This window comes from Python bivittatus, unplaced genomic scaffold, assembly GCF_059951505.1.
Source record: "Python bivittatus isolate LINGU-HERP-01145 unplaced genomic scaffold, Pbiv_v1 ctg000790_np1212, whole genome shotgun sequence".
NCBI lineage: Eukaryota > Metazoa > Chordata > Lepidosauria > Squamata > Pythonidae > Python > Python bivittatus.
This window is the reverse complement of record NW_028277110.1, coordinates 1,853,160-1,866,388: the sequence shown is the minus strand read 5'-3', so window position 1 is coordinate 1,866,388 and position 13,229 is coordinate 1,853,160. Positions and strand designations below refer to the sequence as shown.

The 13,229-nt window shown below is 45.6% G+C and overlaps 2 protein-coding genes across 5 annotated transcripts in view; one reads left to right on the top strand and one right to left on the bottom strand.

Annotated features, from left to right (window-relative positions):
• Window positions 1–2,447, bottom strand: part of LOC103048766 (synaptotagmin-like protein 2) — a 42,392-nt gene extending 39,945 nt beyond the window's left edge. For all 4 annotated transcript variants that reach the window (XM_088129184.1, XM_088129185.1, XM_088129186.1 and 1 more), the window contains exon 1: window positions 2,309–2,447. The gene's annotated coding sequence lies outside the window, so the exon portion shown is untranslated. The remainder of the gene's footprint in view (window positions 1–2,308) is intronic.
• Window positions 2,448–8,196: 5,749 nt separating this feature from the next.
• The window catches only part of SMARCA1 (SNF2 related chromatin remodeling ATPase 1), a 44,790-nt gene continuing 39,757 nt past the window's right edge, over window positions 8,197–13,229 (top strand). The window contains exons 1-2 of the mRNA XM_088129166.1: window positions 8,197–8,394; window positions 11,786–11,872. Of these exons, the coding sequence (XP_087985292.1) occupies window positions 8,272–8,394; window positions 11,786–11,872 (210 nt within the window). The 5' untranslated portion in view covers window positions 8,197–8,271. The remainder of the gene's footprint in view (window positions 8,395–11,785; window positions 11,873–13,229) is intronic.

Sequence of the window (13,229 nt, the reverse complement as noted above, 5' to 3'; positions counted from 1 at the left end):
TATGCCTAGCAGTTGCAGAAAGCAGGGACTGCCGGGTTCAAAAGAGTTCCCTTCCAAGCAGCAAAACGATGGGTTGGATTCAGCCACATCCCATCAATTTAATGATGAGATTTATTAAAAAAAAAAAACAACCTCCTGTTTGCATACCATTTTTTTCTGGGGGGGGGGGAATCAGATGGATATACCTTCATTATGATTCCTAGTCGTGTAACCTTGAGTCCTTTGTGGAAGAAAAGAGGAAAGAGAAACATAATGAAGACACCGGGAAAGTATTCCTCAACTTCCTGTGCCCTCAATTAATTTGAATTATATCTCTCCTTCATTCCAGGAGTTTAAGGTGGCATTATAATACCCCTGCTTTCAGTTTTTTTCCACGAGAGTAAGTTGCTGAGAGAGGGTGCCTGGCTCAAAGCCATGAGGAAACTTCTATGAACCTGGATCTTCCTGGTCATAACCATGTACCTTAACTCAGTGTTTCTCAATCTTGGCGGCTTGAAGATGAGTGGACTTCAACTCCCAGAATTCCCCAGCCAGCTATGCTGGCTGGGGAATTCTGGGAGTTGAAGTCCACCCATCTTCAAGCCGCCAAGGTTGAGAAACACTGGGTTAAAGTGTGAAAATTCAGCAGACAACTTTGGACCAGCGATTCTCTCTCACCCAACCCATCTCACAGCCTTGACGTTGCCCAGATAAAAACAAAGGGAAATCTTCATATCAGCTGCCCTGGGCTCTTGGGGAAAAGACAGGAAATAACGAACAAATAAATATCCCTTCATCCTTTATCTTTTAATCCCAAAGCACATTGATTTCATTTTTGTCTTCCAGCAGAAACTGATGGGGCTGTGTTTCTCCGTGTCTCCCATACACCTTTCATTCAGGAATGCCTTTGGTGAACGTGGGAAAATGCCACGTCTGGGGCTGGGTGGCTGCTTTTTGTCACCCAGATCGATCAAAGCACACATGAATCTCGATTAACCCTTCTACATTCCATATTTGGCAAAAACGTGCTCCAAAACCCTGGGAAGGGCATCAAAGGAACTCAGGTCACAGTCCCAGGCAAGTTACCGCAAACGATTGTGTTTCCCTGATGGTTTAATTACAGGGAATTGTGGCCGTAGGTCAGGTCAGGTTCCTGTGTGATGCTAAGCCACAGCGTGATATGTTTGGTGGCTTTGGCTTAGCAGGGTATGTGACCCCAAGCAATGACGGCTTATTCAACAAACCATACTTTAAAAAAAAAAAAAGAAAGAAAGGGAAAAAATCCTCACTTTACAGAAATGTAACTGCTTTTGTACTAATCAAAAGCAGCCCTGTCTGTGTATATGAGATATTGAAATATTAAATTGTAAACTTTTCTGTTGCTTTCCTTGTAGGACCGCCCACTCACCAAAAAAAAAAAAAATCAGGAAAGGAAACACACACTGACATATGCCCACAGTCGACGTTTCTAAATATTCCTCAAGTCAGGATTCTGGATCATAAAATGCTTAAATATAGTAAAAGCATAAAACTTTGTTCCATGGTGCATCGGATGGAGAAAGGGTGTCCTTCCAAGCCTGCAAAATTCACTTTTTTGCAATCGAAAAGCAAATAATGAGATTGATTTTCCCACTATTCTGCTGTATCTTCCCAAGTAATTGGGATAGAATTCAAAACAATGGCCCCAGAGATTTGGGTAATGGGCGGTTTAGAAATCGAACAATTAAATACATAAATACATTCAGCAAGCCACGGTTTTCTGTCGCGCGCGACCGAGTCAATATCGGTTGCGTTCACAGAACATAGTGAACCACAACCTGGTAGCCAGCTCGTATCTGGCTCGGTGCACACGGGCAAAGCCAGAGCAGCGGGAGGGTCAACAACCGGACACCCTCCGGAGTCCCGAAGGGCAGGCAGGATACTCCGCCCGCATTGCCCGGTCGCTCCCAGCTCAGAAGCCGGAGTTCCGAGCCCCGGGCTCCGTTCGCACAACCCTTTGCCCCGCAGATCACGGGATCGGGAAGCGTGCCATGCCCCGCATCCTCGGGCGCGGCACGGCTCGCGGGGCCCTAAACTTAGGACTCGGGCTGAGTTCGCTGAACCCGCCGGCCGGCCGGCCGGCCAGGGGAGAGGGCGTCGTGAGAACGCGGCCACAGGGAAGCCAAGGCGGGGCAAGATCCGAAGCCAGCAGAAAGGGAAAGAAAGGAAGCCCAGGCTGGCGGACGGGGCAGCTGCCTCCAAAGTTGCGGCTCGAGTTCCAGCAGGCGCGGCGCGCCCCGTCCGTCTCCTCCTGTAGGAAAGGCTGCGCCCACGCCCGTCCCTTACTTACCTGGTGGGCTGCTGCTCGGAGGGCCGGCGGGCGCGGGGTATCCGCGGCAGGAGGGTCTCGGAAGAAGAAGGGCGGTCGCCCAGCTGCTGCCACCAGCGGTCCGCAGCCGACGCGCCCTGCCCGCCTGGGCGCTCGCCCGCAGCCGACCCGGCGCGCCCTGGCAGAGGTGCGAAAACCCGGCCTGGATCCCCCGCGCGAGGCGCTGCTCCGCGGCCCAGCACCGCCCCGAGGAGAGGAAAACCCGGCCTGGACGAGCAGAAAGGGCACGGCCACTCGGGGGCGCCGGCGCTCCCCCCCCATCGCCGACAGCTGCTCGGAGGTCGGAGCGTGCGGGGAGCCAGGAGCGAATCGCACCCAAACCTTTCCGTCGGTCGCGGGCCAGCGGGGCGCTCCGCAAGCGAACCCGCAACTCGATGAGACTCACGAGTCAAAGCGGAGTTCAGCCGGATAACCGGGTGAGACAAAATGTTTCTTTCCCCTAATACTGTAACTCTGAAGACTGAGAGAACTATCGTCGGTAATACTGGTTTTACAACTCTGTAATTGTCGTTAAATCGACATTTCTGGCTATACACTGGTGGTTAGACCTAAGATACATAGACCAAGAGTAAGTAAATTGCCTTCAGGTCTAGCTGGATTCTTGGTGCCCCTGTGTGTGTGTGTGTGTGTGTGTGTGTGTGTGTGAAAATATAGATGTGCCACTGCCTTCTTCTAAGATGTTTTCCATTTCCAGTCCTAAGATTTCCTGGTGGTCTCCCATCCAGACCAAACCTTGCATAGCTTTTTTTGAGCCTAAGCATTTGGCCTAGTGCTGCCACCTAGGTCTCAGTGGTGCTGATTTTATTTCCGGTTCAGTCACCTCCAACAGCTCAGGACTCCAACCCCCATCCTCCTCAGCCCGATGGACCCAGGCGTTTCAGAGAAAAATCCCTATGGAATAAAAGTAGCTGTAGCACTGTCCCTGTCCAGAAGGGCAGGGTAGACACCCTCTGGTCAAGCTCAGCTCCTGGGGAGGTCATTGGCCAGGAAGAAAACAAGAAGTGCTTTTTTTAAAAGACCGGAAACCTTTTATGGACTTTTTGCTAAAAGAAGAAAGAAAGTGAAATGATGCATTTTTTAATGCATTTAAGGACTGAAAAAGATGAGAATTTAATAGGGGGTTGAAGGGATTTCTGGCAGAAAAAGGAGGGAGGGTTTGTCAGTATCAACTGAAGAGAAGGTTGGCTGTCATTATTTTTTATAACTTTAATTTTCTTTCTTTTTTCTCCCCCCCCCCTTTTCTTGAACCCTTTTCCTTTCTTTTCTTTTTCTTTAGATTTGTCTTTTACTTTATGTAAAATTCTCAATAAATATAAAAGAAGAACAAAAATGCCGCCCCCCGGGAGGTCACGCGCACAACAATGCTGTTGCTGGACTTCAACTCTCAGAATTTGCCTTCTAGCCCTGCCACACCCAACTAAGCTTTCAGCCTAGGCCAGCCTAGCTATCTGATGCTGAGATCTGGATGCTCCATTTTTCCTAATTCCCAAATTTTCTTTCCTTTTGTCTGATCGCCTTTGGAAGCACTTGTTCCTCTGGTCTTCCAATTGTTAACCCCCCTTTAGTTACTGTAAGGCAGTGTTTCCGAACCTCGGGAACTTTAAGATGTGTGGACTTCAACTCCCAGAATTCCCCAGCCAGCATAGCTGGCTGGGGAATTCTGGGAGTTGAAGTCCACACATCTTAAAGTTCCCGAGGTACGGAAACATGGCTGTAAGGAAAGACATCTTTGCTGTAGTTCCTACAAGTCCAAATTTCTGGGTTCTCCATTCCTGGCAGGCACATCTCTCCGTGTGTATCTCTGAGTGTGCGCCAAGATGAAACCCACAACTGCAAATGGGGGCTGCCATTTTGGCTTTTTCTCCTCCCCTTGAGGAGACCCCTCATTCCCGGTTCTTTTCACCAAATTGATGCTCCTGCTGGCAGTACAGGTGAATGTTATCCTTCGTTTTTCTATATATTCTTCTATGGATGGATTGATGGATGGATGGTTGGTTTATATGGCACATTTATATAGCCGCCCATCTCGCACGAAGTGATTTTATTCTTCCGTCTCAGCCACTTTGGAGAGTTGATGGAAATGCAGGTTATCACTCACTTTGGAGATGATTCCCACCCCCCACCCCCTTTGCAATTTTATCTTCATAACAAACTTGTGAAGTAGGTTATGTTAAGAAAGAGTGCTGGGCCAAGTTTACGCAGTGAGCTTCGTTGAGGGAGGACTTGGCACTCAGGTCTCTACAGCCCCCCTCTGACATAAACATAATGTCATACAATTTTACATTCTGTTTTTTTTACAAATAAGTAACACATTTATTCTGCAATGTGTGCTTCCTATGCACGATGTGTGCTCCCCCCAGAGATTCCAGCAAATTAACAGCAAACTGATTTATTATTGCATACGTTTCGGGGGATCGTTAAATCTGAAGTATGGAATCTGATATGGCAAAACTAACTTCCAGGGCTAGCCAAATGCTTGGCACAAGAAGAAGTTTTCTCTGTTGGAAAGCAGAACGGTTCTGTTCCAGTCTAATGGCAGGCTGTTGCTGCTGCTGTTATAAAGATTAATCTAAGTGTGTTTCCACATCGGCAACCTAGAGAGATGCAGCAAAGCTGGTCTCCACCTCTTCCTAAATGCTCTGCACTTCCCGGAAGGCGTTATTTCAACCTTGCTTTTTAAAGAAATTGATGAATGTGTCAGTTGCATCCAAAGCGCCCTTGTTATGACCAACAGCCCACCTCCAGAGCCAAGGATGAAAGTGACAAAGCTGAAGATGTTACCTCGCCGGGTAATGAAACGTTTGCAAGAAAAGAACCAAGCTCAGAGAACCCCAAGGACTCCACAGTGACAAAGCTTGTTCATTTCACCAAGTTTCTCCAAACTCTCAATTGGAGAAAAAAAGAGAGAGTGGAAATTGTTACTGGCTGCCTAGTTCACCCATCATGGCTAAATCACTGTTTGGTTTAGTTTTGAATCAGCCACAATTGTCTGGGTTCACTCAACACAGCAAGCCACAATGTGGTTTCTTTACTTTTTTGTGAGAATCTGGGCACTGCGTTTTATAAATCCTGCTTTGTGGTTTAGTGGAATTTTTAAGCCCAAAGATTTTTTTTAAAATGTGTCAATAATGGAAGGTTGTTTGGTAAACTGGCAAGTCCTCATCACGCTGTCAGTTGTGGTGAAACAACAGTGCCTATGCACAGGGGTGTCCGGTGGTGTTGGTGGGTCAAAAAAGTCAATATGCCATCTGCAACCATGTGATTGAAGCCCCACCCACCTTTTATATGCATCACATGTGTGGCACATAAAAAGGGGTGGGGTTTTTATCACACTGTTGTGGTTGCCCCCATGACATTTTTGACTCATGCCTGTGGACATTCCTGCATATATACAGTTGGGTTGGAAACTTGTTTAAAAAATTGAGTGGTTTGGTTTTATATCACAATAAATCAGTAGAGCTGCAAAGGAAAAACCGTGTTGTTGGTGAGTTTTAAATTCTGCACAACTCTACTTTGTCTTAGTCTTTGAATTTGGCTCGGAGGGGAGTTGAATTCAGGCAGAAATTTAACGGCAACAGGCAATACTGATTAACTTCTGCCTAACAGATCTGTGCAAGGAAAAACAGTCTCCCGTTATTACAAGCGGGATGAGTTGCTGCCTCCGCGTATCTCAGTAAGGCCTTTTTGGCTTAACCATATTTACTCAGTAAAGCCATAACAAGCTGGGTTCCCACAACCACCCAAGTTATAACCATAGTTTGTAAATCACAAGAGCTGGTGTGCTAAACCACAAACAAGCAAACGGCATTATGTACCCCTTAGCAGGCTGGGAGAAGCCAGACAAGCTCTTGCTGGGGAAAGACATACAGGAATGAATAGCCCCAATGTTCAAGGGAAAGGTCAGTATGTATGTATGTATGTATGTATGTATAGTTCTTCATTACAGATGCATCTACGCCAATTCAGTCATGCTCCTCTAAGTGGCTTAGAGCAAAAAATACAAGACATGAGAATAATTCAAAAATATCAATCCTACGACATAACAATAGGTAATATTAAATATAAATTCAAGAAAACCATAAAAAACAGAGTTTTATAACACTGGAGCAGCTAGATTCATCCAGCTTGGTACATTTCCCATTGCCTTTGTCCCCCAAACCCTTGGAAAAACCGTATTTTTAGAAGCTTTTTAAGTATTAAACGTGAGGGTGCTGGAGGGAGGGCCCTACCCAGAAGGGGAGCTCCTGCCCAAAATGATGGACTCCGTGTCTCCTTTCAGGGCACCTGAGGGGAGGGGGGACTCTCAGCAAGCCGATGCAAATTTCCATGGCTGGCTCTCAGCCTCGTAGGAACGCAGTTAAGGGGTCCAGCATCTCTCAGACTGCAAAAACACGAGCATGGCTCATTGCAACTGGGGTCCTAAAATGAAAATTTGTTCTATGGTGCTGTCCAGAATGCCGGCTTGCTCCTGAACATTATGCAGCCCACCCACACAGAAATACACATCAAAGGGCTTGGGGCTCTTCTAAAGGTTTGTAAAAACCGCAGAATAGGGAAATCCAAAAAGAATCCATTGAGAATTTGAGTCATTCGGGAGCCAGAGAGTGCTGGCGGAGGATTGGGGATGGAGGGAGCCGGAGGAACTGGCGGAGGGCGAAGGGAATGGTGTCTCCTTTAGAGGACGGGCGGGAGGGATACCCTTCCCACCCTACAGAATTCGGTTATAAACCCACTTGTCTAGACTGAATTCAGCCTGAAATGCCAGACGTGCCCCGCTGTATCCAGCCACGCTTGTGTGACCTGGAGAACAAATGCATTTCAGAAGGGGATAGTTCAGTGTTTCTCAACCTTGGCAATTTTAAGATGTCTGGACTCCAACTCCCAGAATTCCCCAGCCAGCATGGCTGGCTGGGGAATTCTGGGAGCTGGAGTCCAGACATCTTAAAATTGCCGAGGTTGAGAAACACTGGGCTAGTTCATAACGTGTTTTGAGTAAGGCGTTTGGCAGGAAAGAAATATAAATCAACAGCACGGCACAGTCCAAACCTGAGAAGGGTCCAGACTCCGAACTCAGCAAGTTTAGTCGGCGGTTTTATTCCTATCCTATTGTCCTTTTCAGCAGAAACCAACTTTTGCCAAATGCACTGAGTGCTGAGACGCTGGCAGGGTTGTATTAAGCTGCGCTTGGTTTTAATCTGCACTGGCTGATCAAGGCTCGGTGGACTAGTTCACACTTCACTTAATCCAGGGTTTACAAGCCATTGTAGCTGGTTCACACATTGCTCTAGGCCTTAACGTGGTTTCTTTCATTTTGGTTTAGTGCAGTGTTCCTCAAACTTGGCAACTTTAAGACATTGGACTTCAACTCCCAGAATCCCCCAGCCAGCTAGCTGGGGGATTCTGGGAGTCAAAGTCCACCCAGCTTAAAATGGCTGGTGTTGAGAAACGCTGCTTTACAGGAAAGGGATAATTGGTGCACCTTGGATTCCCTTTACTCTCACTCTCTCTTCCCCAGTTTTGGAATAAAAACGGGGCACCCCAGCTCGCCTGCTTCCCTGGCTTTCCGAGTGGTCTCCTCTCCCACCTTGCTTAGCTTTAGCGGCCCCGGGGCCGGCTAGCTCAGACTTAGTTTAGGAGGGACCCTTCTCCAGGGAATCCTTCTTAGGGTGACCCATTTTCATGAGAAAACCCTTTAACTGGAAACCACCCGGCGCCAAACGAGCGCCCAGCGGCTCCCGCGCCTCCTCCGCGCTTCCGCAGGAGCCCCGCCCCGGAGGCGTGGCCAGGCTCCCCGCCCCGCCCCCGCCCCTCCGTCCTCGAAGCGCGCCTGCGTGCGGAGCGGAGCTCTCGCGGGTTCTCGCGATGTTTGGGGCGAGCGGGAGTCCCGCTCCCCTCGGCGCCGCGCTTCCAGCTCCCGGCCCAAAATGGACGCCGGGGACGCCGCAGAGCCCGCTCCGACGCCGGCCTCGGCCAGCCCGGGCCTGTCGGGCGGCGAAGAGGAGCCCTCAACCTCGGCCGCCTTCTCGCAGGAGCCCGTCGAGGACGAGGTGGGACTCGGGTGGGGGGGAGCGGCGGGGGGAGGCCCTCGCCTCGTCGCCCCGGCAACCATCTTCGCCTTGTCGCCCCGGCAACCGGGCTCGTCCCCCTCGGCGCTGGACTCCCGGCGTCCCAGCCTTCGCATGGGCGCCCTCCCCTCCTTGGGGCTCTTTGGGTCGGCTGTCCGACGAGGCCCGCCTGGCTGGCATAGGCTGTCCTCAGGGTGGAAGGTTCGGGCGTGGATGGGAGGCCACCAGGAAATCCCGCGTCTGGAGGCTGGGCTGGGGGGTGGAAAAGACATTCGGGAAGATCTGACTGATTGATTGATTAGGTGCCACCAAGTCGTTTTCGACTGCTAGCGACCACATAGATAGATTTTCTCCATGACAGTCTATCCCTAACCTGGTCTTTTAGGTCTTCCAAAGGTGCACCCATTGCCACCATAACCGAATCCATCCACCCTGATGCTGGTCGTCCTCTTCTTCTCTTTCTTTCCCCCTTTTCCAGCATTAGAGCCTTTGAGAGCCGGGTCTTTGCAAAATGTGTCTGAAATCTGGGGAGAAGGCAGGGGCAAATTCTGTCTGCATTGCTATTTAAAAGACAACCCCCCTGCCCCACGAACTCTCTATGGAGGCACCCCAGAAAACCAGCATTCAGGCTTGACCTCAGAGAGACACTCATTCCCTGCAGGAGATGACATCTGGCTGAACTAGGTGGATCTTATGAAGCTAAACTAGGTTGATCTGATACTTGATATATTGCTATGTTGATACTTGAATGGGAAGGCAGAAATGATGCCTGACCACTTCCACATTATCAGCAAGGAAGCGAGATCTTGTCTGGGTGGTCATCAGGAGTAAAGTTCAACTCAAGGGAGCCTTTGTTTTTACTCTTCCTCTACTGGTGTAGAGCAAAGGGGTTAGGGTAAGAGCAAGGCAAGGGTCAGTTTTGGTCCTTGGTTTCCAAGGCAGCAATGTTCAGTCTTTGAGGCATCACTCCTCTGAAAAGTGATTTTTTTTTAGGAGCGTGGGTGGTGAAGGAAGGGAAGGGTGGAAGATCAGTGCTGCATGAACAGGGCTGCAGGCAGTATGTCTTTTACAGAGAACCGTTAGCTTCCTCTGCGCCACCAGTTGCTGGGAAAACAAGGAGTGGGAACAGTTGCAGAGGTAGCATTCTGGCTGTATCTCTTTGGCCACTGTTGGAAATGGGATGCTTCAGGCATGTTCTGCAAGATTGCCTATGTTTTTATGATGAAGGGTGGTTATTTATTTATGAGCCATTTGAGGAGCGGAAGGTGATATATGGCATTCTCTGTCCCCTAAATGCTTTATTTGAAAGAAACCTAAGAACTTTGCAGTAGCATCTGGGACTCAGTTCATCCAGTGAGTTACATGTCTGATGAAGGATTAAATCTGAATTTATTCTCTGTTAGTGTGAAGTGCTTACCTCTCTACTAGACTGGTTCCCTGTGCTCACACTGACAGATTTATTGGCAGCTGTAGGGTGTAGTCCTCACCTGATTGGCTGTTGTAGGGAAGAAGTGTTGAAGAGACAAACTTCTGATGTGATCCAGCATGGCTTTCCTGATGCTCCAAGAAAATCTACTTGATTATCTGATGTGGCCAAAAAAAAAAAAAAAAAAGGATCCTCTGCTAGTCAGTTTCACCCATAAGCTTTTGACACAAGCTTGGAAACAAGTTGCTAGGCTACATGGATTTTTAGACTAGTTTTGCAATAAATGCCTGGCTGTTGGTGATTCAAATCCAGCCTGTGTGTTTATGGTTCAGTGTACCAAGTGAACTAATTCAGTAAAGCCTATTTCAGTTAAGCATGGGTTAAGATATTGTTTGAACACAGCCAGAGTGTAATCTGGCAGGAGACTTAATTTCATCTGTAGGAATTTCCAGCCTTTGTTTTTTTTATACTGAACTTGAATAGGCTGACCAAAAATATGTGTGGTTATCTATTTTTCCCTGTATCTGCTTGGCCTTAATCTACCTGTTTTGTGTATATGTTTCTTAATCTGTTCATATATTTACTAATGTTATAAATGAACCAATATGTTTATGCCTGTGTATTCTAGGGAAGTGGCTATGTTAGTCTTTTGTAACAATATCAGTGATTTGTGAACCAAGGGTCAAAAACTTTACAGTCCACCTAATGCCTGTTTATTCAGAAATAAGTCCCTCTGTGTTTAGTGGCACTGGGTGAAGTAGAATTATAGCTTTATTGTAGTATCTTTGTATACTCTAAGCATGAAGTATTGTTCTCAGGTGACAGATTATTTCTCAGAGTTGTTTAAAAAATGAGGTTTAAAATCCTTGAAATGTCAAAACAACCCAAATATATTGCATACGATAAGTCTATCGGCAGGTTCTTTATATTTTACTAGTAACCAAAGTAAATGCTGGCCATTTATGATGGTTTTGATTAATACACAATAATGTTAAAATTGGTAAATACTTTTTGTGGGAGACACACAAGACAAAATCAGTTTAATTTTCCTATGTACTTTAGTTGTTTGCTCTAGCTGAATTGATAGTAAAAAATTCCTGTTCTATTTCTGTTATTATTTTTCTTTGAAACTGTGCGTATAATACTTAATGCAACTGATGAAATGAATTATGTATTAAAATGTGTAGTGTTTAATGTTTCTCAAGAGTCTTTATGGTTTTTGCTGTGGCAGACTTAAGACAGCTACTGATGTGGAACCTGCCTGAATCTCAGTTACTCTTCCTAAGGGTTTGTGAAAGAACTGTGGTTGATGTTTGTATATGTACAGTTTTAAATCATAATTACTCTAATAAGAATGTAAGAAGAGCCATGCTGGATCAGATCAAAGGCCAGATCAACCAGTATTCTGTTCCCATGTTGGCCAAACAGCTGCCTCTGAGAAGCTCACAGACAGAAGCTCACATGACAGCTCCCTCTTGCTGATGTGCCTACGCATTTTGTACAGTATTGATATATCATCTAATACTGAAGGCAGGATTCTTGTTGATCTAGTCATTATGTCTAGTAGTCATTAATCACTTTTTCCCCCATAAATTTGTCTCTTTGAAGGCATGTCACTCAGGTGCATATTCTGGAGGCTTTGTATATATGTACAAGCTTTAGTAATTGTAGGCTGCTATCACAAGTACTCTGAATTTACATTTCCGAGAAACCATCAAGATAATTTGGTGGGGTTAGAAAAATGGTTTAGTATTGCTAATGGAGATAAAACACATTATTTAAGATTATGGAAAGTACCCTGAAGTATAGAGGACATGCCAGTGTTAATTATAACTTCCCTATTACATTTTAATATGTTTTAATTTGTATTATGTTGGGAAAAGAACATGTTTTTTTCTTTAATCTATTAAGTAGATCATGACTGGAGAATTTTCATTTTATTTACAGAAAAATGATCCTCCATTTCAACTCAAACCTCCTCCAAAGGCAACTAAGTCTGAAAAAGAAATCGATCCAGAATATGAAGAGAAGATGGTAAATTTGCTACTTGGCCTTTCTGTCTGTGGTGTCTTTTGTTAAATTTAATTGTGCTGATAAGTCCATATATTATACATACAGTTTTTAAATGATCTAATCAATTGTTCCATTCAGTAATGACTGAGCTGAAAAAAACGGTCACGCCTCTTGTGATATCATCCCCTTATCAGGCGACTTCCTCCTTCTCTCCCTCCAGAAGGTTGGGAGACTGAGTTGCAGCCTGGGCTCCTCAGAGGTTGCCCACCCCTACTTTGGATGTTCCTGATTGCTCTGTATACCCAAGACTAACCATGCTTATTGGGGTGGTCCCACTGTGGTCATTTAGACCAGCTGAGGAGGAATGAGGGCATTAAGCCTTATTGGTGGAACTCAAGTTGTTGTCTTTGATAGGTTAGGAGTCTTTTTTTTTTTTTTTTTTAAAGCTATGTGCTTCTTGGTCTGCAAAGGTTAACTGTCAGCTGATTTACAACCTGACTTCCCCCCTGGTCCCCAACAGCCAGTTACTGTTAGTCTTGCAACAGATAATTACACATTTGATTTTAAGCTTTCTGTGTCAAAGGCTAATGTTTTAGAATCCAGGCAGCATTTCCTGATCCAGTTTATTTCATTTGGTTTTGGAATTATTTTTCTCTACAGCTTAAGAATAAAATCTTTTTCTGTATGAGTGGCTTGGGAAAAAAAAGTGTTAGCGTTTTGTGTCTCAAAGTAGTAGTAAGTATTATGTGCCTTTTTAATAAGTGCAGTACAAGCAGAGAATAAAAGCAACAACAATAATATTATAGTGCAGTCAGCTGTAATATCTCAGTATAAAATATGGAGCCTCTAGGCTAAAAGGTGCATAAGATATAATAATAGTATCACTTTAATAATTTTTTTTAAAAAGCCAGCTTCACAGTTCCCCCCTCCATATAGATATATTAGTACTTAAGAAATACTTTTAATGATTCTCCAGTTGTAAGTGCATCAAGCTGCAATATTCTCTAGGATTATATGGCAGAGGAAATATTGGAAAGCACAAATTGAATGAGTCTGTATGAAGCATGGCAGTATTATATATTTATAAATAGAATTATCATGACATAGTTAGAAAAGCTGCACCTCTGAGATGTTCCCTTCCAACTACCTATTAGAAATATGGAGTATCTTCCATTGCTTTCCTATTATCTTCATTTCCACATGGCACTAAGCTGAAGTTTGCAGGAACCATATTTTTTGAATAAGTTATAAGAGTGTGATTCACACAATATTTAAAGTAATAGCTTGGGTGCTTACTACGATGTGTGAATCCAGCCAGTTCCTGGGTTGTTTTCTCTGTTCTCGCTGCCAGAGTGGGAGCTAGATGGAAGAGAAGAGA